Raw genomic sequence first — 23176 nt, 5'->3', positions numbered from 1 at the left:
GTATCAGTGTAACGAAGGAACAGACTGTGATTCCTGCACCAGCGGCTGGGAATGCAGTGTCGTTTGAGGATACATATTTAAATCAGCTTTGTCAATTTAGCAGGTTTTATGGCTGTACTACCAAATAGGTCACACTGGTGATTCTGGCCCAAACCTGGAAGTGAGCTTCTTGTAGGAGAGAGTGTATTATTTCATTGCTTTCCTTGTATAGGATTTAAATTTATGTTAAAATTCCTTTAGCATGCTGTGATGTTGGCAGACTATGACTCAGTTTATAATACAGGATATTAAATCCTTTTAGTTTAGCATGAATTTGTTTATAACAGAAGGTGAACAAATGGACCCAAGACATGGTAGCCTAGCCAATATCTTTGAAATACTACACTAATTTATGTACATCAGCTCATCTTAGGGTAATACAGAATTCAGATCTGGTCTTCAGAGGTGACAAGGAAAATAGACTCACAGAAGATACCGAATGTTGCATCTGTCATTTGTCTGCACAGTGAATACAGTGCTGATGATAGTTATTAACTGGTGGTGTCCAGTGGAAAAAAAAATGCACTTAACTGCTGGGGGGGTTTCTTTTTTTTTTTTTTTTTCCTGTGATTAGATGAGGATTTTTATAAGACTGACTGGTGTGGTACTGTGATAAACTCATGAAGACATGTTCTCAGTCATCAGATGCCACAGAGGTATAGCATCTAGGAATGCAAAACTATCGAACTGTCATATGACTGGGATGTGTTTTGGTGCTTTAATGTTTTACAAACAGTCTGTATGCTGTTATATCTGTAAACAGTCTCATCTTTTATATTTTATGCTCATAGGTATAAATATTGAAGATACTGGTATGCTATTGAGTATTTTATGTTGAAGTAAATATTCTGAAATTTACATTTAGCACATGGTTTGAAATATTAGTGTCATTTGGTAGTTGGAACAAAGGCTTTAGGAGTCATGACTCTTCAGTGTTTTCCTGACATGTTAGAAATTTGAAGAACACAGTAAAATCTTTGGTAATGGACAGGCATTTTTAATATTGACATGTCAGCAAGCTTCAGGCTGTTCAATGACCTAAAGAAATACATAATGATTTGAAACAAGTGGCTTTGCTACTGTCATGCCTAGAAATGCAATTATGGCTGGCTGCTCATAAAACAAACCCAAAGCTTCCTTATGTTGCTGCTTTTTATTTTTTATTTTAAACTAACATATGATCGTGACATTGCTGTGCAGTTCTCTGCTGCTTATGTTTTAAGTTGAAATCTCGTTTTTGTTTCAGATTCTCCTTCTTCTGTGGTTAACAAACAGCTTGGATCCATGTCACTTGATGAGCAACAGGGTGCGTGTGACAGGAAGTGCGCTATACCCAGCCATAGCTGATTGCAATGCTTCCTTTTAAAATTGCCTTTCATGGTGATAAACAGTCTAAAAATGCTGTTCATCTATATAAAGTAGAATTCTCTAAGCAGATCTGCTGGAAACTCATTAATTATTTAATTCTCAATACAAGTAACAAAGTAAGGTTAATTGTTTTCAAAAGCCATCCTATGCGCAATTCTTAATGCATTCAATGTAGGTACAGTAAATGTCTTACGTACTCTACAGACATTTAGAATATTTATTTTAAATGCAAAGTAAAATTAATTCTTTAAACAGTCTTTTTCTGAATGGTTGTTCTTGGATCAAAGTGCAAATATCAAGATTGAAGTAACTTTTAATCATATAATGACAAATAAATTTATCTTACGCAAGAGAAATATGCAGCTTTGTTATACTAGCACAGTTTGAGTAACTCAGGAGCACCTTTTGCACTTAGGTGCATCTTACCTCTGTAACGCCTTGTCCTACACCCCTTCTGCTAAACAAGTACTAGTGTTTCTCTGTAGATGCCCTATGGGCTGGTGGTAGAAAGAACGCTTGTGAGTTTTCTCTATACCCATTATTCATCATTCTTCAAATTGTGAGCAGTGAAGTGGGCCATAGGTGACTCTATTCCAGCTGAACCAATGTCATCTGTAGTGAGTATTTATGCCTGAATAATTAATGAGTGATAGATGGTAATTTGAAAATAGATCTCCATACACTCTGCATTATGCTTCCTTCCATATCAAAGCCTCTGTAGAGACCTAATAGCTCAAATCCCACAAAAGAGCTGGCTGTTTCATCTTGTTTCACATTCTAAACTAGAATGCTGTTTTGAAATCCCATTTCTGAAAAATAGTCTGTTTGGCAACTGTTGAGATTACAGTTTATTTTAGGATGTCAGAGCACTGGGAAAAAAAATCAAGCTGTGTTTTATATTGACAAAATAAATTCATTTTGTGGAATTACACTTTGTGATGAAATAGCCCTAAACTTCAATGTGTAAATTTGCTAACTATTCATGGTTCAGTAGTCTGCATCATTCCAATAGTCAGGTTTAGTTGGAAAACTTGGTTATAATTTATGACCAAGTTATGCTCTCTGTTATGAACTCAGAATAAAGCATTATTTGATGAAAGTGGAATAAACTAGAATTAACATAGGAAGTCTATATATTTACTGAAGTTCTTATGACTGCAAAAATTTTGGAAAACTGATAAGTTGTTCCATGAAGTTGTGAATTAAGGCCATCTGACAACAAAGATAAAACCAGAAGTTTTGGTCCCAGAAATCAATTCCCAAATCTGCATTAGATTCCTCTTCCAGCAGGATCAGTTGCCTTAAAAACTAGTTTGTGTATTACTGTTGTTAAATGCATAGTTGTAATAGACTTGTAATAGACTCTTGGGGTTTTTTTCAAATAATTTTTTCCTGTGTTAAGAAATTACTTGAACTAACGTGAAGATGTTTCTTCTCATAAAAGCACTTCAGGTTTTTTAATATGCAAAAACCCACAAAATAAATCTGTTTATACAGACTTTATTGGTAGACCAGGTCTCTGGTTTAAGGCAATGTTTTTCTGCTGTGATGGTAAGGATCACCTGAAGAGACACAGAATGTTACTTCTAATTTGGAAAATTAGGAGTTTGGAAAAGGAGGTAATTTATTAGGAAATCTCTTGTCCAAATGATAACCAGAAAGAATAATTTGCTGAGATCCAGTTGAATTTTTGAAGTTAAACTGTATTAGTTTCACTTCATATTTTAACAGAAATCTCAAAAAAAGTGTAACTAGCTAATGAAGGAAGTAATATCAATTCTTTTTATACAGAAACGCTTTTTCTTCTTATTCCTACCTTTTCTTAATTTGGTACTGAATCAGCTGTCTTCTGTTGGACCACTCTCTTTTGTTGGCATTTGTATTTTAAGACTGTTTCTGGGTTTAAAGATCTTTTGATACTTACTGCAAACATATACATTTATAATGCTGTTATTCTGACAGTCCAGCAGGAGCTGTAAGTCATTTCTGTCTGTACAAAATTATTTCAAATGGATTACAGTGATCTACACTAGATTGGTTGTTTTTTGTTTGGTTTTTTGTTTGTTTTTTGTTTGTTTTTTTTTTTTACTGGGCTTGTAATAATGGAGGGTGGCTGTTAGATTTCTTGCTGTGTAAAGGCAATGTTATGACTGTAAGGTAAGGTACTGCCTGAATTGGTATGATTAAAGAGGGGAACCTGAAGCCAGAGAACTACTAGCTCAGTAACTTTGAAGTTTAAATGTGTGTATGCATCCCATACCATCTTAATGCTGCTTCTGATACACACAGAGGCCATACTAATTACTGGTATTTCTAGATATTTGCAATTTAGTGCTAGGGTTTAGTAATCCCTTATTGGCGATGTCCATACCAGATGGTTCAGCGCCACAGTATAGATACTTGAGCCAGCTCAGAACAAGCTGGTATGCCAGCTGTGGCAGAGCTTAGTTCCTAATAAACAGTACTGGAAGCCCTTGAAACTGTATTGGCATGTGTTGTGTCCCAGCTAATTAGCTCTGTCTCCCAGTCAGAGAAACTGGCTGAGTGTTGGTATGCATATAGAGCTTTCCAGCTCTATAGTGAGCTCTGCAGGTACAAGCTCAAGCTTTTCAGACCAGTGCTTTGTTGTAAGGCACAGTGCGGTCTGTACTGCTGCCTTCGGTAAAGTGCAGTACTACATCAAATTAGTATAGGAATCATTAGATAAATTGTTTGCCTTGGGCTATAGATTAGGCTGGTCCGAAGAATTATTTGATTTTTGGTCTTCCCTTAGATGTCATTGTGCCTTATACTGACCGGTATCAGTGTAACATTGCTCAGTCAGTATTCCTCACTAGATAAAGGCATCTCCACCCTTCCCTCTGAGTTCAGCTGCGTCTGATGAATTTTCATGTGTTAAGCCTTCCAATGGAATTCCTGTTTTCTGAAATACATCACTTTTCTCCTCTTTGGATCAATTTTTCTCCCTTCAGAAATAACTCTTTTGGGTTTTGTCCAAATATAACTCTATCTTCAGAATGTGCAAAGCTGATTTTCTTATGAGATCATGATTAATGCTGGATAGGAATTATTTTGGAAGTTTTTCATGGAAAGTCATCTGTCCTCTTCTCGTGGGGTTGCCAACACACTAGTGAATAGGGCAGCATTTGAGATGTGGGAAGCTAGCTCGAAGTTCCTTACGATGTTAGTTTAACTAGGTAATGCAGCCTCTAAACCTGTCTTTACGTGCTTACCATTTCATAGTTGAGCCCCAATCTTTGTGAAGTTACACTGGCACAGGTTCATTTTCTAAGGGAAAAAGTGTGTCTGAGGGGATTGCTTTCAGTTGTGGGGTTTGTTCTTCTTTTTTTAAAATAAGGTTATTAATGAAATTTTGTCTTCAGTTTTAAGTGTGGTAGTTCAAAAGTACCTTCCTCCTGTAGGCACCTGGACAATGGACCATTTCATGGGAGTGTCTGTTCCAGGACAGGATTGCTTATGAAATAAGACTATAAGTTGTTGATACTTTAAAGTATAATGTGTTTGGCTGTAAAATCTAAGTAAAGTTTCAAGGTATTTTTGAGGACTTTGGAACAGAGTTTAGTAAAGTGCTACAGCTTTCTCCTGGAGCAATTATTACCCTACTAGAGATTAATAGTTTTGGCAATAGCTCTCCCCTAAGTCACAGAAGCTGTACAACTTTTCCTCCTCTTCCCTTCATTTTTTTTTTTTTATCGATGTGAATTCTTGTCTCATTTGTCTTTTTAAAAGTTTCTTTTTCTTAGTGTCGATTTCATGCCCAAAAGCTAGTTTAAAGAAGAAACTGACCCAATCCAAATTGTAGCTCATGTTATTGTAGATTTAAGAAAAAGCTATTGCACAATACGGTTTAACAGCTATCTGTCTCCAGAAATTTGTAAAAATAATTTCTCAGTTAGTCAGTGTTCTCTTTGGATAAGTCTACATCAATTCTTCCAACTTTTGGAGTGTGAATAAATATGAGTATTTCTTCCACAGTAAGCGTAGTCAGAGGGCAGTCTGTGCATCTTGGTTAAATTTTTTGATGTTGAGATTTTAAGACAGGAAGGCACTGTTATGATAATATGATCGGAGCTTTATAACACAAGCCTAATATTCAGTTAGGTTCATTATAGGACAGCCATGTTTGGTTACTTTGGTCAGTAATATTAACTAGTTCTGTGCTGAAACAAATGTTGCATAGCAGTATCAAGTTACAGTATCGTCATGGTTTGGTGGCTGTCTTGGGCTATTCAAGGCAGTAAGTTGTCTGTCTTTACCTATCTGGGTTCCTGATTCAAAGATAAGGCTTGTCGGTACCTATTACGAGGAAGGTAAAGAATTTTCCAGCTATATCATTTTTTTACTCTTTCAGTGACCAGCTCCTGATGACTCATGCAATATGTTGGAATGATCAGTATTTGTACTTGCTTAGGAAGGGATGCTCAAGGTTTGAACAGACTTTTATACTAAGAGATGCTTTCTGATAGGTTGCCCAAAAATAGAGAAAGCACCTGTTCAGTTAAGAAAGAAGATGTCATTTTTGTTCAAAATATCTATGTATGTCACTACAAAATATTTTCTTACAATTGTTTCTTTTCTTACTCACTTTATTTCAGGAACTGGAAACCTTGCTTTTGGTCAGTTTTACCCTTGCTCCACTCTAGCAGGAGTGTAACTGGAACCTTTCTGTTAGAGAGGCTACGAGCTTTTCTTTGCATAGAATGAGGCCCATGCCTTATGTAGGATTAGGATCATGGTTGTAATTCGTTAATTCTCTTTCACATAAAAATATTTTAATTTTTCTTACTGGTTTGTTGTGGTTTGGTTTCTGTTTTTAATTTCTTTTCAGAATATGTAAAGTACATATTTAAAGTTATTTGGAGCCGCTGATCACTGCTCTGATCCTGTGAGTGGGCTTCTGCCTGGCAGCAGTTTAAAAATATGAGCACTGATCGTTAGGTTAAATTCTTATATGCTATTTCATAGTTCCTATAACTTAATTGTATTTTTTTAAAATAAGTATCCTGTGACAGTATTGTAGCCATTACTGTTTTAATAATAGCCTTTTCAGTAGGGGAATTTGTAGATTTGTGCTTGAATTGAATGCTAGATTTTCATTGATGTTTACTCAAACATTATCTGAAGATTTTACTTTATGGTAAGTGTTAGTCTGCTGCCAATACTGCAAGTATACTTCTGGTCAAATTTCTGTACTCTATAAACCAAAGCAAAAATGGCATGGTTTTGTCCAAACAGTCCTGAGAGAAAAAGCTCAGCACTTATGAAAAGCGGGACTGCATAGGCTACTTAGCAATCATTTGAGTGGTGACTAATACTAAGTAAACTCCCATCTGAGTTCTGAGGGAATGGCATCTCTGTAGTGAGGCTCTGATGGTACTTTCCATTAACTTTTTACTTTTGCCCAAGGCCCACTTCAATATTAATGGAAATTGTGCCATGCATTTAGATAAATTGTGACCATGAATTTTACTCAAGGGTGGTGGGTGGGTGGATGTCATTGAGCAGTTTTGTTTTGAATGAGCCCGCTGAACATCCTTAAAACTACACGTGCAGCAGATGTTTGGCAGATTTGCAGTGGTTTTCAATTCAATTAATTTCTGTTGCTTTTGGACGTGGTGAATAGTTCATTTTGCAAGTACTCCCTTTCTGCTTACAGTTATTATAATGTGAAAGGTTTTTTAAACTCAAAGCTCTCAGAACATGAATTTACAGTGTTTTTATGACAACTAGCTGACAATTTACAGCAGGTCCAAAGATATTGGTAGTTGGCTGGGTTCTAAGTAGAAAAACAAAAATAAAGGGGAGGGTGATTTTTCTAGACCACTAATTGTGTCTGGACCTCATAATCTTTTTTCATGTGTATTTACTGAGGCAAAAAAGACTGAACACCACTTCTAAAAACATTTTATATTCTTATTATTAATATACTTGTTAGAAAAGGAATCTGCTTATAAAGTATAATACTGTATATGCACATTGCTATCTGCAGTTTTATTTACCTGCATGTTGAAGGACAGCATCTTCTTTGTTTGCTCTTATAAATACAAATAATTTTAGGCCATTTTTAAAGCATTGCAAATTTGTTTGTTTAGTCTGAAACTTTTTAACTTTTTGCTTGGGCTGTAAGAGATTTTAAATAGAAATTGTACATGTTACTACCATGTTTGGCCTTTGTTAAGATAATTAAATGAATCTTCAAAATTATAACAGCTTTATGTAGATTACTGATGCCCATCCAAACTTTATCAACCCCATATTTACAGAGAGTGATAAGCCACGAACAGGAACAGGTGAACCAGTTTTGAGTTTGCACTACAGTACAGAAGGAACGACAACAAGCACAATAAAACTGGACTTCACCGATGAATGGTAAGAAGTTAATTTTGTTTTTGACTGGTTATTGATCAGCACATATCAGTAACGCTCATCTGTCATAGATACAGATAAACTATTTTTCTGTACAGTGTATATATATTTTAACATGTATACAGACAATTTGAAATGGCTGTAGCCCTTAATGCATTAAGAATGTAAAAGACAGTCATACTTTAATATGACATTTATGTAAGAGGGTTTTTGGTGATATCTACTGTGAATCTTTTTAATGCTGACATAATTTGGAACATGCTATCTTCATCAAACCCTAGCATAATATTAGTGTTCACTACCTTACTAAAGCAGGGTAATACAGTGATGAAAAGGTGATCCAGGGGCTAGCGCTGTAAGTTGTAATTCTCTGCTCTACCAGACTTCTCATATGGTATTCTGCAAATTAGTCTTTCTGTGGCACAGTTCGCGAGTTGTGAAACAGTGAAAATAGTATTTTTGTGCCTGGAAGTGTTGATGAATATATATGGTTAAGATAGCAACTTTGTGGAGTGCTTAGATACTACAGTGATTGCATCCTTTTCAGATAGTAAACGCATACTGTCTAACTGGCCTGACTTACTTGGTTTTGTATTGAAGTCTATCACTAGAGCATCTCAGGATCTCCCAAAACAACCACAATCTTTATTTTATCTCCTCTTACTTCTGTTCCTTTGCTTACGTTCTCAAAATTACTGTAGAAGACAGTAAGTAGAAATGCTTGCTGGCATTTGTTACTGGGCAAAAAAAAGACTCTCCGCATTTACCTACTCTTAAGTGCTGTGGCTTTAGACGTAAAACATCTTGCTCATAGCAGGCAATTTGGAAACTTTAAAGAGTTATCTGTGTGTTTTCACAAGAATGAAAACTTTGCCCATGTGAATCTGAAATACTGTGACAGTTATGTTCAACCAATCTATCAGACTGTGTTTCTATTTAGAGTCCACATTCAGCAAGCTTTGAAAGAATTCGTTTTGCTGTAATGCTTATAACTAATTCTGCATTTAGTTTTTTAGTCATCTTTGTTTAATGTTTTAGCATAGGCAAATTTCACAAGAGGAACAGAGCATTAGCAAATGTCCATTTATTCTAGTGGGGTTTTTTTAATGTAATAATACAGTATTACTTCTACTGTATCACAGAAAGCAAATTTTATTAAACAACATTAACACTTTGTTTCTGTGTTTATTTTAAACAAAATTTGAAAAATGCTTTTTACACTTCAGTTAATGATATATGTGATTCTGAAGATGAAAAAATTGAATGAACGAATACCTCAAAAGCAATATTAAGAAAAAATAGAGTGTACAGGGAATGGAGAGGAGGGACAGGAAAATGACTCATTACAAAAATCTTTAATTGAGGAGGTAGAGACTAAGTGAAAACTACTAAAACTTAACTTCATGTATAAATTCTGTCTAATAGCAAGTATTTTAACAAATGTCTTGGGCCAAACGTTAGCACCATGTGAACAACAAACATCAACTATAATACCAATGAAGGTATTATATAGAATGAAGGACTTAACATGATTTTTTAAGATTAATGGTAGCAATATTCAAGGCTTTAGGACAGTTCTGGTAGAAAAGTATCTTAAAACAAGCAGTACATGGGAAACAGACCAAAATTATGGGAACTAGAATGTGCATGACTCAATACCTTTTATTTGACAGAATTCAGGGTTCTAAAAATGTACATGGTGTAATACAGAGAAACGGGATTTCCAGAAAGTATTTGATACTTTGCCTCATGTTGAACTTCTGTTCAAGGCAGGACAGATTGATCAATAAAGAAACTGAACATGGTGGTAAGCTAACTTAATGGAACTTTTGTAGTGGGTAGTGAGAGGAAGAAGCATTTCCTAGTGGGACAGTTGCAAGGCATTGTCAGTTCAGAGGCTAACTAAAACCACTGTGCTGAAGAGTGGACTAATAGAAGTAGGATGCAATTCCATATAACAAAATGATGCGGTCAAAGACAAATAATAAAAGCCTAATCTGAAATGGCTTCACAATGGGAGCATTGTGAAGATGAAATGGAGGAAGTGGACCTACCAGTCACTTCATTCTCAATATAACGCAGTTACTACAAAGGCAAGTATGATCCTAGATGTCACCAGCTGAGAGACTTCAGCCAAGGATGCAAATTGCTGATGCTCAACTCTGCTTTGCTTTGTGACTTAGAGTGCTGTGTACAATCTTTGTCATGCTTTTGAGAAAACCGATTAAAATTGGCAGAGGTTCAAAGAAGGGTTATGCAGAGAACCGGGGAAACAGAGAACCTGCTATGGAAGCAGATAGTAGGGCTTAATGTAACGAAAGCACAGGGTATTATCTTGCTCTCAGAAACATCCTCTTCCTGTAACTGCTGGTGTGAAAAATAACATTGAAGTAAAAATTAAAGCAGAGTAATACATGAATGTACATTAGCATTGAGCGTTGAGCTAAAAAGTAGATTCTGAAGAGTCAAAAAAAAATCTTGGTGCTTAGACTGTGATTAATTTGATAAAAGTGATCATATCATATGAGGCATGAATAGCAAAAATCCTCCACTTGTTGTCTAGCAGTACCCTTCTTGTCTGTCCATTCAGAAACAATGCTGGAAATTCTTGATTTAGAAGAAATACTGTAGGGCTAACAAAAATTTTCTACATACTCCAAATCCAGTTCAGCCATGAAACAGACTATTGCTCATCAAGATGAGTAAAAGCTCTCATATTTACTTACTGTAAAAAATAAAAGTACTGAAATCTAGACTAGATTCTCCAGAATCTAGTCTAAGCATGATTTGTGCTGCTGCTAGCAATGTGGCTTATAAAACAGTTTAGTAATAACATACACAGGTAAGAAGATACTTGTAACAATACAGTCTAAATTCTTGAGAATCATGCTTATAATTCTCATAGCTCATCTTTGTTTCCACTTTTGTCCAGTGATTTGCCTGAGTTTGAGGCCACAACACAGATGTGGGAGAAAACGGGAGAGCTCAGGAACAAGGCTTTGCATTTCCTAAAATAAGGTCTTTTCTAGAGAGTCTAAACCCATTACTTTTCACGATGGTCAGAATAACATATTTGCTGAGGAATAGGCTTCCTTATTGTAAACAGAAATTGGTGTCCTACAGTAATTATCTACACATGAATGGGGAGTAAATCTCAAGTACCAGTTTATAGTAAATCTTGAGAAATAACAAAACTTTGAGGACTGCAAGCCAACATCAGAAGTCCATGCCTCAAAAGGTGTAGGAATGATAGTTAATGCTGAAGAACCTGGAGAATTTTCTCTGAATCAATTTTTTTTAATTGGGTGGGATAAGATTATGTATTAGTGCTCAGCTGACAGCTTGTAATACCTTTAATAAGATCTCTGATCATTTATACATGTAAAAAATGTGTAAATAGTGAAAGAGCAAATGCTTTTGAGTTCTCACAGTATTTGGAAGAGGAATGAAGAAATCAGAAGTTCAAAAAAAAAAGATAGGAAGGGAAGAACAGAATCCTGTGTTGCAGAGGAATAGTGTGAGATAAGTGGCAAGGGACATAATAAAAGAGAATTTTGAAATTGCTGTGAAGGTTGTTAGTTGTAGCTACTGCCATGAGCTATTGCATTGTGAGATCGCAGTGAGAAAGATGATGATGGTCAAGCTGTGCTATTGCAATGATCTTATCTATTTACATTATTTCTATTTTTTTTTTTTTTTACATGTTACGTTGCCAGGAGCAGCACAAATTCAAGCTCTAGAGGGAGTGGAAGTCATTGCAAAACTGAAGGCCAAGAAGACTCTGTAAAAACAAAAGCCTCAGAAGAGTCAGGGCCTAAAGATGAAAAAACAAGTAAGATACAGCATTATTTCTGTAATGTTAAGGTAAAAATTCTGCTCTCGTGTGTTCATGACTACCATTGAACACAATGGGAGTCTCATACGCATGCATATGAAGGCAGAATACAGCCATAATGGAACATGAATTTTTTTTAGGAAAGAAAAGGATACCAACCTGAGGTAGTTGCAAATAAATACAAACAAAATTAATTTATCCTGTCTTTAGTTCTAAAACCCTTATTCCTTTTTCTTAAGGACACATTCTGTCCTGATTTGTATTGAAAAATAGAACAACTGCACTTTGCAGTCACAAATGAGTGCGAGGTATTTTGTTACGTTACTTTCAAGCTTTCACTGTATTTTGTTACATGTGGTTGTCTTGCACAATTAATTGCCAAAAGGGCAGTCAAGTCAAATGACTGGTTCCAGATAAATGTTTTTCAAATAAAAAAAAAATCCGTTTTAATAGAGGGATAACTTAATTTCTGTCTTCAGAAATAATAGATTTCAGTAAGTGATCGTTTGTTTCAAGAGTATTAATGCTATTTTTGCAGCTAAAGTTCTCATAGCGTAGGATATTAGGTATATTAAGGAACAAGAAACACTTTTTTCTTTGTTAATATATTGACCTGGGCAACTAGATAGGTTTACATATACTGACTTTTATGTGATTAGTATCTGAGATTTCAGTAAAGTGACATGTAGACTTTGGAGGGGATTGCTTTAATTGGTTTGATCTAGGAGTGCTAGTATCATTTAGATTTGCTTACGTTACATATGTGCATCTAAATGAAATCATGTGATTTAATATTAAGTTGTTTAATTCAGGAGTTCCTGACGAATCTCACAAGGAAGGCGCAAGTGCTGAAGAACTGAAAACTACAGATGAAACTGTAGAGACCACAGAAGCAAGTATGTATCTGTATTCTTTCAAATATAGTTATATGAAGAAGTAGAGAATGAAAAAGTAAATTTTCAATGTAAACTCAGTGTGTATAATTTAACTTCTGTGACCATTTATAATGCCTTCTAAAATAGGCTATAATCATTAATGCTCTGACTTATTTTCCCCAATGTTTTCTGTTAGCTGTATCAGATAAACCTGGTCCTGAGCATTCTGGAATCCAACCAGAAGAAAATGGCCACAATGTTGATGTTGTCTCTGGAAATGCAGAGGAAGAATCCTTGTGTGAAAAAAGTGAAAATCAAGACATTTCAAGTCAAAGTGCTGAATCCACTGCCAACTCTCTTGCTGCAAATGATGAACCTCAGCCACACCCAGAATCCTCAGGGCTTGCAACTCCAGACGAGTCCTCTACCAGGACCTCAGCTCTCCAAGAAACTGATGATAGTGATGATGATCCTGTTCTGATCCCAGGGGCAAGGTATCGAGGAGGACCAGGACACAGGTTAGGGGAATACTTATCTCTGCTATTGCTTGGCAAAATGCATTTTTTTGAATGGAAGATCTAGAAAACAGTGCCTCGTATCCTTAACTAAAATAAGTTGTTCTTTGACAACTAGCTGAGAGCTTGATGGCTGAGTCTGATTTGCCTATATGTAAGATATGTACAGCTATATTTTCTCTCCTAGCCAGCCAAGCTCCTACCGATCTAATATCTGCTTGTGCTTATTTCTTGCCTGCTGAATACCCCGGTGTTAAGTATTTGCAGTTCATTTTTTACTATTTTCCATGTAGTGATAAATATAGAAAGTTCATAAATGTGTGTACGGGGACCAACATTTTCTTTCAACTGTACTTCAGGTGTTCTTACTTTGGCAAAGCAAGAGCTTTTAACTGTTGTTCAGCAATGCTGTGTTTGTCTGTAGTACGTACATTAAGACTGATGTGTTCAATTTTTCATTCTTCTTTTTCTGTGAAGGAGAAATTCTGTAATCCTTTTCCTTTTATTGGTTATTGAATATCAGTATATACAGCAGTAACAAAAAGGTAGATTGCTAGTTGTAATTAATAAAAGACACATTTAATAAGCTTTGTGTATTTTTTGCTTGTAAAATATAAACAGCTGTACACACTTCTTTGACCATTCAGTAAACTTAGCCCCCAGTTTGGTATTGCTCATTTAAATCTTGGACTTTTTAAAAGCTGGAATAATTATTTAAGCAATATCTCTATTTTTAGACTCAAGAAAATACCTTTTTTACTTGTTTTAGATGTTGGGTAACCTAGTTCAGATGCATTAGCTTTACTTATATCCTATTTGAAGGCAGCATTATCGTGCTATTAATTTCTTACACCAGCAGTGCAAATTCTGTACAGGAAGCATTACAATATGTATTTGTTTGGAAATCAGAAAGAATTTAATAGTTGTATATAGAAAAGGTTTTGAATAATTTGCAGTTTAAAAAAAAGTCATAAGCTACCACATTGTCAGTAGTGACAATAAGAACAGTCAGTGGTTGCTTGTTACATAGCATGAGTTATTCTGCTCATTAAATTATATTTTTTTATGAAAAAGCCAATATATACAGATTCTGTCTTAATCCATTAACTTTCCATGCAATGCTAAGTAATTGTAGATAAATGTCTAATGGCAGAAATAGTTTCCACTGCAAAGCCAATGTTCATTACAATCTAGTGATTGAAGAGCAAGCTGTGAAAAGCCCTGCAGTTTTAATCCCATTTCTGTTTTCGAGCAGGATTCTTAGCTTCTCTTTATGTACCTTATGTTGTCTCTACGATGCAATAATTTTTGTAGTAATCTAATAAAAATGACACTTCCAGGTATCATATAGCTGTAACAATTTCCCACTAGTGGAGACAGCTTAAATGAAGTTACACTTCATCTGAGATGCTTTTTTTCCCTTCTTTTTGTGCAGTGAGATTTCTTCCTGTAGCAGTTATTTATCATAAATGAAATCATAAATTTATCATAAGTGACAGATCATTCAACTAAATTAATGATAAAATCTTTATGCAGCCCCCTGCTCCCTTATTCTTTCCCCAAAATCTGTCAAAAGTTGCTGTGTAGTCAGTACGGGTTTAGCATTGCCTCCAGGCTTTTGTTACTCAGGTTTAATGCCTGACTAATGCATTTTGTTCTGCTTTTGTGTGTGCGCAAGCAGTGAAGTTTTCTAGTTTAACTTCTTAGCAGTCAGATACACGTTTATATTATGTTCCCTCATGTTCTTCTGGTCTTAGGAGTTTCTAAATGCCCTCTGAGATACTGAAGGAAAAAGTAAGACATCCTATGTGTGCTCAAAGGAATTTGGATTTCCAGAGAGAAAGCAGGCACTGGTGGTCTTAAAGGCTGGCTATAAGCCCTTGTAGTATTTCTCTCATGTATGAAATAAAGTGAAAGGAACTGGAAGTCCTCTCTACTATAACAACGGCAGTTGTTATAGCATATAACATATGCCACAGCATATATCCCTTTCATAAACCAAATTTATATAAAATCCCCCTGGCCCCTTAACTAGTGGGAAGCTACCTCAAAACATTGCTGCTGTAATGGGTATAAATTGACTAAAATTAGTCATTTTGTTTTGTGCTAACATACTGTTTTGATTGAAATAATTTTTTCATGCCCAGTACTTACTTGAATAATGTTCATCCTGTCCATTTTCAGCTTTTGTCTCCCTAGACTAAGAGTGCCAAGTTTTTCTCACTCTTAAAAGTAAAAATTTATGGGTTTACTGCCATCACGGTGCTCTTCCATGTTCCCCTTCTTTCCTGAATGTGGTAGACCAGAATTACGTACCCTGCGCTGTTTGGATTTTGCTAGGATTAATGGTTTGAGTGTTACTCTTGGTCTAGAGAAGATTATCTGAGACATAAGTGAGCTGCATTTACATCCTTTTTCTCTCTTGCTTATGGCTGTCTCATAGTGGTGGCTTGTGGTCAGACACAAGATCAGTTAGTACAGTGAAGTCTTTCCTTCTTTGTAATTTCTAATTAACGTGTTCTTACCTTTCACCAGAAGGAAGCTCAGAAGTGTATGACTGTCAATTTTATACTACTGAATTTCTACCCACCTCTTTTTCTCAAGGTCCTACAGTCCCCTCTCTATTCATAAAGTTACCCAACCTCATGTTCTCAATGCACTGCATGAGTACATTCCTACATTTTGCTCAAAGACTATTAGCAATTTATTAAATGAAATTGCCTTCAAGGCTGGTGCTTAACTCCACCAGTATGCTTCCTATAGGCTTACATTTTCTCTCTTCTCACTTAGTAAATTGTGTTACCTAACAATTCCTTTACTAAATCTCATTTTCTCAAGTTTATCTAATAATTTAGTTTCCAATGTGTCATCTTATAAAATAATTAATGACATTAATATAGAAGTAATAAAGTAGATTTTCTTTTTTTCTCTCTAGAATATCTAGGGGGGAGTTGCTTTGGGCTTTTTTGTTGCTTTTTTGTTTTTCTTTTCTGGAGAAGTTCATATGGCTAGCCTGCAATAATCTACCTTTTGTGAACCTATTTTATACAGTGGCAAAAAAAATGTTTAATTCTAATTTTTCTCTAGGACAAAAAAATAAAAAGAGGCTGTGGCCTTCTGAAACAGAATGCTAAAAGCTGTTTGACTAATCAGCCCTTTCCATTATACAGCATTACTAGTTTTATCTACAATGAATTTTAGGTTTCTTTAGGTTGTGCTTTTTATATACCTAATAACTAGCTATTGTTTATATTGAGGAGAGACTGCAGTTGAGGAAATGAAGATAAAGGAAACTGTGTCAGAGTCATTTCCCCACTGTAAAGTACAACTTTCTCCACTGAGAAGGGAAGGGTAGACTTCTGATTTTGTACTCTGAAATCATGATCTTAAACTTCCTCTTAAGGAAAAGAAGTGGCAGCAATACCCTTTTGATAGCTCTGTTGACAGTATCTGCAGTTAAATAAATGGAGAACTTCCTGCTACATCAGCTCCGCTGGTCTCACTTTAGTTTTAGTAAGATGGATGTAGATTTCAGATTTATGAATAGAATGTTGTCCATTTTGCAAATCTAACGTTTACAGAGCTTCCATTATTTGAACATTGTTTGGGTACAAATCCAACTTTTAATGTTTTCAAACCAAGGATTGGGTCTTTTTCTCTCTCTGACATAATCTAAGAATAGATACAAGGGACATAGTCTTTTTTTGTGGATGCTTATAAATCTCAGAACACAATGAGGACAGATCAGTTTCTCCCCAGCTAACCTGAAATTGAACTGTCAGGGACGACGATGCAGCAGATACAGAAACACAAAGTTTGCACTGGCTTTAATATTTTGAAAAGGACTTAGAATAGTAGTGGCAAAATGTGTAAAAATACCACAATCCTCTGGTTGATAAATTGGCTAAGTCAGCTGAATGTTGACTAGGAATCAGTTAGGAATAGTTTTGACACAGGACATTTCTTTGAAAGAAATAATTGCGAATGTGACACCTGACTCTTTTCTGTAGCATTTCCATAGCCACTGAGCATCACTACAGGAATGGTGAAGATCAGGGACTAGAAGAAGCTAACTAGTTATTTAATTTTTTTGTTGTCATTGCGTTAGTCAATACACGTTCTTTTTAACAAAATGTGTAAGGAACTGCACAGACTATTTCTAAATTTAAAAAAAAATGAACCCAGTTTTGTACAGCAGAGCAGTGTTTACCTAGATACTCAACAGAGAAAATAACCTTCTGGGCATTTTAGGGAAGCCATAGGAAAAGATCCCTTCTCTTACAAATACAAGGAGATATGCAGGTTTTTAAGTCTCAAACTATGTGCATAGCGTATCTTCTTTAAAACTTACTAAGTCCAGCAAATTTAGCTGAACAAAGATAGATAATATGGCTTGCCTTAGGACCGTACTTTGTGGGGGAAAAAAAATCTGTGCAAAATGTATGTTCTTCATGCACAGAGAGTGCAGTTTTAATGGATTGATCTTAATTTTCACAAATTAGTCAAAACAACTCTCTGAGGGCTGCTTTCCTACTTAAATGACTGAATTAATTTTGTTTGGACTTTGACAGAAGCTGATCTAGGAGCAGAGGCTAAGCCTGGAAAACGTTAAACTTGTAGGTTAAAATTTCAAACAAATACGAATGTAAAATGGAAATGATTATGCCGCTGCTTCCACTTCTGCTGTGATCTATGAAGAATTACTGCATTTTATAAGATCAACTTTGTGTACTGTTATGTAGTCTGAATACTATTTTTGCTGAAATGAAAGTAGTCTCATATACTAACACACTGAGGAGGAGTCTTCTCAGTTGGAATACGTAGAGCACTTCTTGTAATAGATGCTAACCTTTTAAAAACATGATACCCAGCATTTTTGAATGACTTCAGTTGTTGTTCCCTTTACTAGATATAATATCAGAGGAACAGCGATAGGTGATAGAATAATGAGGTAATTAATTATTTTCTTCCTCCCCTCCTCCTTTTTATTGCCGTATAATGGATTTATCAGGTTCTTGTTTTTCATATCTAACTGGCATTTTAAGAATTGCTATACTTTAAATGCTATGAATTACAGAGCATATTGCTTGAGTTATATTTAGCTGCATGTATTGCATGGAAATTGAAAAGAAATGGCAGTGTATACATTTAACAACCCATTAACCTTTTTATTGTGTGCCATAGAAATTAATGGAATTTGAAAAGTGTGTAGTTTGTGGAAAAGCAAATACCTTCTTCTATTCAGCTGCTGAGGAACGTGTTATATTTGCATGCGCCACTGCTGACTTGCTTTGTCTGGTAGTAGAGAACACCCAGTTCTGGACAAAAATATAAGAATACATGTATCAAAGACCATTAATATTTTTTTTCCTGAACAAGGTTATGGAACTGAGCATAATTATTAAAGCTATATTTGATAATACATATTTAGCAAGATACATACTAAATCTTATACAGTATTTCTTTCAATGAAGTTAAATGAATGTCACTTGGTCTTATATTCCTCATTGAAATACTTGACTGAATTAATTGTAAGAACATATAAGGCAATTTGGGCAATTGTGTTTGGCCACACATCGTAGGAGGGAGAAACTATCTCCTGTGATTTAATGCCAGAGGATATATATAGGGGAAATGGCACAAAATAATTCTAATGATGAAAATTAACATCTTGGCTTTTTGTGGCTGGAAAGGAAAAGACCCAGGATGTGGTTTCATAAAAGATTTAGCCTGAGTCCTGTATTTTAAATGCCTACAGGAAAATAGTGCAGATGTGTATTTCTTTGTCTTGTATTCCAATCTTAGCTGAAATTGGAATACGTGGATTTAACTGCGACTTTCTTAAAGGGTCAGGAATCTGTGTACTTTTTGTACTTAAATTTCACAATAGGCATTCTTTCTACATTAAACACATTTACCATGGAGTTCTTTAGCCCTTCAGCACTGTCCATGGGAATATTTGTTTCATATTGCTATAAATTTAATATAAAAATTAATGATGCATTCAGCATAGAAGTTTTTATGAGTATATTTTTCTCAGATGTTCATTGTTCTGCGGCATATCAGGCAAAAATTTAAAAATGTTTTGTAGCTGAGAATAGTGGAAACATTGATTGTGTTGGAAGGCCGGGAAATGGCTTAGGAGTGCATTATGCTAAACATTTCTTTTTATATGTTCAGCAGTGAAATAATGGGCTTTAGGGCAGAGTCAGTGTGCCGTTAACATGACGGCTTTGGCCTTGTTTTTGAACTAAATCTTAACGCTTGAAATTTGACAGCAGTAGTAAATCTCTTCCATAGGTTTAGAGGCTTCTAAAGGAACATGGTTATTTGGTAATTAAAATCAGAAATATAATCAAATCTTGATATTTAGGTAAGGGATCTATTTTAATATCATGGCTGTGGGTTAACCCTGGCAGGCAGCTCAACCCCACATAGCTGTTCACTCACTCTCTGCCAGTAGGATGGGGGAGGAAAATAAGAAGGGTGAATAGTGAGAGAACTCGTGGGTTGAGGTAAAGACCTTTACAATGGCTTATTAATTAGTCACCTTCCTGTGCCGGGCTTGACTTGGGTGATGATAGCCAGCTTGTTAAGACTCACATTTGGAATTCTTGGGCAGGAGCATGGTAGCTGGCAGGTGGATTCCTCTACACAGTCAATGAAGAAATGACCCTAAGGCATCAGAGAAATAGGTTCTAAATTCATGGCTATAAGCCTTAGGTTGCCTGCAGTTGTTTTGGGTAGGGAAAATAGTTCAAATGAGAAAAAGGCAACAGGAGGGGAAAAAACAATACCTTAACTTGAAAGAGTAGAAGAGAAGGAACCAGGGTTTCTGGTATTTAGCGAAAAGAGACAATGTTTGTGTGTAAGTATATTTGGAAACTTAAGAAGCGACAAAAATCCTTAATACTGGAGGAATCAATGCTCAGCTCAACACAGAGCTGAGACAAGAGGGATGGAAAAAGGAAGCAAGTACACATGAGCTTTACAGCCAACTGCTGCAGCCTAGCTCGGGAGATGATCGGTCTGCGATAGTGGTGTTTGGAAGAAGCAGGCTTATCTAGGGTACCAGATTAATTTTATGGCAGGCACTACATCTGGACCTCCAGTGGAAAAAAAGTTTGCAGCAGAATTCCTGTAGGTTACTTACAGATTCAGTTGGTGGATAATTCTTCAGTTTTCCCTCCTTTGAAAAATGTATCATTAATTTTGCCTGTCTGTCTTCTAACTAGTAGATGAGCATAGTTGTTTTAAAACATGCAGGGCTAGTTAGCCAGAAATTGTTGAGTAACATAGGTTGGGAACTGAGGTCTGCAGCGCTGTCAGGAAAAAAAAAAAAAAAAATCTTTTTAAAGAGCAATATGTGACATATTGTGCTTTAAGAAACAAACTAGTTATTTAATTGTGCAAATTGCATAGATTTTTGTTTAAAAATTACAACACTTCAGAATTTCTAAACATACAGAAAATGCACTATGTGACAATTTTTTTGTTAAGACTTAACTTACATGTTTACATATTTTCCATTTCTCTTTGTATAATACATAGCTGTGGATCAGTCTGCATCACAGGATTTCTGTGGTTTTGGGCTTTGTTTTTTTTCTTTTGAACCTATGTTTAATTGAAAGAATATAAAGTCTTCATTTCTAAATCCCTATTCCACTCATCTAGGGCTTAATTTAAATGGGTTTTTGATAATTAATGTTTACAACAGTTGACTTTGAAGACTTTAAAACTGATCAGAAGGGGAAGAGTTGTGCTCTGGTTCCCATCTGTATTCTTAGTTTTGGAAGAAATATTTAAAAATTACCTTTCCCCAAGGCACATTACAGTGAAGTAATGAAAGTACCATACATCATCTTGGGCTCAATCTTACTAAGACTACACACACCAACTTTATTGTAAGGTATTGCACTAAGGTACCACAGAATTTGGCAAAACACACTTAAAAAGGCTTTGTATCTACAGACCAGACAGTTGTACTGAATTATTCTGAAGTCAGAGTACTACCTACAGTATAAGGGCATAACTAAAACAAAGTTCGGTTTCATTGGCTTCAGAAGACCTAATGTTTTCTGTACCGTAACATTAATGTATATCCAGTATTTCTCAAGCATCTTCATTATTTGATTCTTGAATGTGAGCAGATAATACAATTGTATCAATTGATGGAGTTGCCTGAGGAGTGCCAACACAGTGCACATGAATTTCATTACCTGACATCTTGTGCTTGGAAGGGAAGTAGCAGCTCACAGTCAGGCTTAGCTTAGGCTGGACATCAGACCAGTACGGATTGCACAGCGCGCTTCTGTATCTGCTGATGCTTCAAGTTATTGGGCTACTAAGGTTATGCTGGCACAGGCAGGAATTGCTTATCACAAATACAAGTGAAAAATACAGCCACGAAAACAAGTATGTTGCATTTTTAACATTTTTTTGTGTGACTTAAAAAAATGTATAGAAAATCTGTAGTTATGGAAAAGTTATACCTCTCAAAGAGAATCCCTTTTCCTGTAATGTTCTTTGTTCTGAAATGTCATTAGATTGGGCTCATACTTCTCTTTTCTGGAGAAGACTTGCCTCTGCCAGGTTCCTGCTTTTAGCAGTATCTTACTGGAATGCCTGATAACAGTATCACAGTTAGAGCCACGGGTGGTTGGCTGCGTTCTCCTTGTTGGAAGTAATCATTGACTTTACAAGATAACTAAATACTGATCCATTCATGGCTTCTAAAATAAGACCCAAAATCGGAATTTTAAATTCAGAGGTGACTTTAGTTGAAAGACAGTTTTTACCAAAAGTTGCTTCTGTGCTTCTGCTTTTATGTAAAAATGCGTGCTTCTGACTGCTGAATAGTCTTGAGAGGTTTTTTGCAATGTCTGCATTCAAGCCTAGGGGAATTTATAGAAGGAGATTAATTTTTCTAGGGATGCCAAGATGAAAAATGATGCAAGAAACTACTGGGTTACCAATTAGTTACTTTAATACCATCTTCTAATCCCAAGATTTGTTACTGCTATCTAGCTAGTAACCCTTGTGAAGGAGCTAGACAAGTCTACTGTAGCTTTGTCAATCCTAATGATGTTTAACTTCTCGGCTTTTTCACTGCACATCTTTTATTAATTAATTAATGTGGATAAATACACCAAAAATTCAAATAGCAATCATAGTAAGTGATAGGTGTAAGGCTAGCAGGCATGCTTCTGAAGCCAAAAGGGTCTCACAGTGCTGACGAGTCACGTGTGCTGTTTCCAAAGCTGTGTGATCACTGATGGGGTTGGGAGCAGAGTAGTTGTTATTACATGAGTCTTGCTTTTACTTTTTCACACAAACCGCATCTTTTTTTAAAAACAACTACAAAACCAAATATGTACAAATAATTGTTAAGGTTTCTGTAAGTGTTTTATGTAGCCTGTCATATACATGCCACCCTTTTTCCTTCACATGGAAGTAAACCGGTGAGGAGGATAATTCTGTGATCTTTAAAGCACGGTAAATAAAGAACATGGGCTTCTTTTTTTTTCCTCCATTGTATGAAGACTTTGTGAAGAACCTTTTTAAATCAGTTGAAGATTAAATTTGAGAATATATACATATATTACAAGGACTAACTAACAAATACAGTATATTTATTTAGTGAAGTGTAAGAAGGAGGAAATAGAAAATTGCCTCGATAAGAGATTTTGAGGCGATAGAAAACTCTCACAAAGGAAGTAGTAGTGGTCTATTTTGGGGGGGATTGTTTGCTAGACAAACTTCTAAGGAATGTAAATAAAATAGTCCTTTGTTAAGTGGGTCTATTGGCTAGTGCTTACAAATCTAGTTTCTATAAAAATAAGTATTAAAATATCTTTAAAAAGCCTAGCTGTATTGGATGATCTGTCTTAGTATGACAGTTTGGGGGGTTTTGGTTTTTTTAAAATCTGTATTAAATGACTCATTACTTGCATTCATTTTCCTTCTTTACCTAGCTGTAGGATAAGACTTACTTTACCTTATTTTTTTTTGGTCCAACTTTCTCCTATGACAAAAATGAAACAAAAATCTAAGCAGATCACTGGCCAAGAGAATTAGTTATGAGATAGACCTGATGGGGTTTTTTTCTGGAAAACAGGACTTGTTGCAAGAGTCTCCAGGATCAGTGACTAAAACAC

The 23176-nt window shown here is 35.6% G+C and overlaps 1 protein-coding gene across 4 annotated transcripts in view; it reads left to right on the top strand.

Moving 5' to 3' along the window:
- The window catches only part of DCAF6 (DDB1 and CUL4 associated factor 6), a 73344-nt gene that overhangs the window by 37729 nt on the left and 12439 nt on the right, over nt 1–23176 (top strand). For 3 of the 4 annotated variants that reach the window (XM_035895993.1, XM_035895994.1, XM_035895992.1), the window contains 5 exons: nt 1286–1345; nt 7692–7797; nt 11511–11626; nt 12442–12525; nt 12701–13022. In XM_035895993.1, the coding sequence (XP_035751886.1) occupies nt 1286–1345; nt 7692–7797; nt 11511–11626; nt 12442–12525; nt 12701–13022 (688 nt within the window). The remainder of the gene's footprint in view (nt 1–1285; nt 1346–7691; nt 7798–11510; nt 11627–12441; nt 12526–12700; nt 13023–23176) is intronic. The other variant, XM_035895991.1, reaches the window with a different exon arrangement.

This window comes from Egretta garzetta, unplaced genomic scaffold, assembly GCF_000687185.1.
Source record: "Egretta garzetta isolate BGI_Z169 unplaced genomic scaffold, ASM68718v1 scaffold516, whole genome shotgun sequence".
NCBI classification, from domain to species: domain Eukaryota; kingdom Metazoa; phylum Chordata; class Aves; order Pelecaniformes; family Ardeidae; genus Egretta; species Egretta garzetta.
Note: the sequence above shows the minus strand (reverse complement) of the source record. Positions and strands in the feature narration are given on the sequence as shown.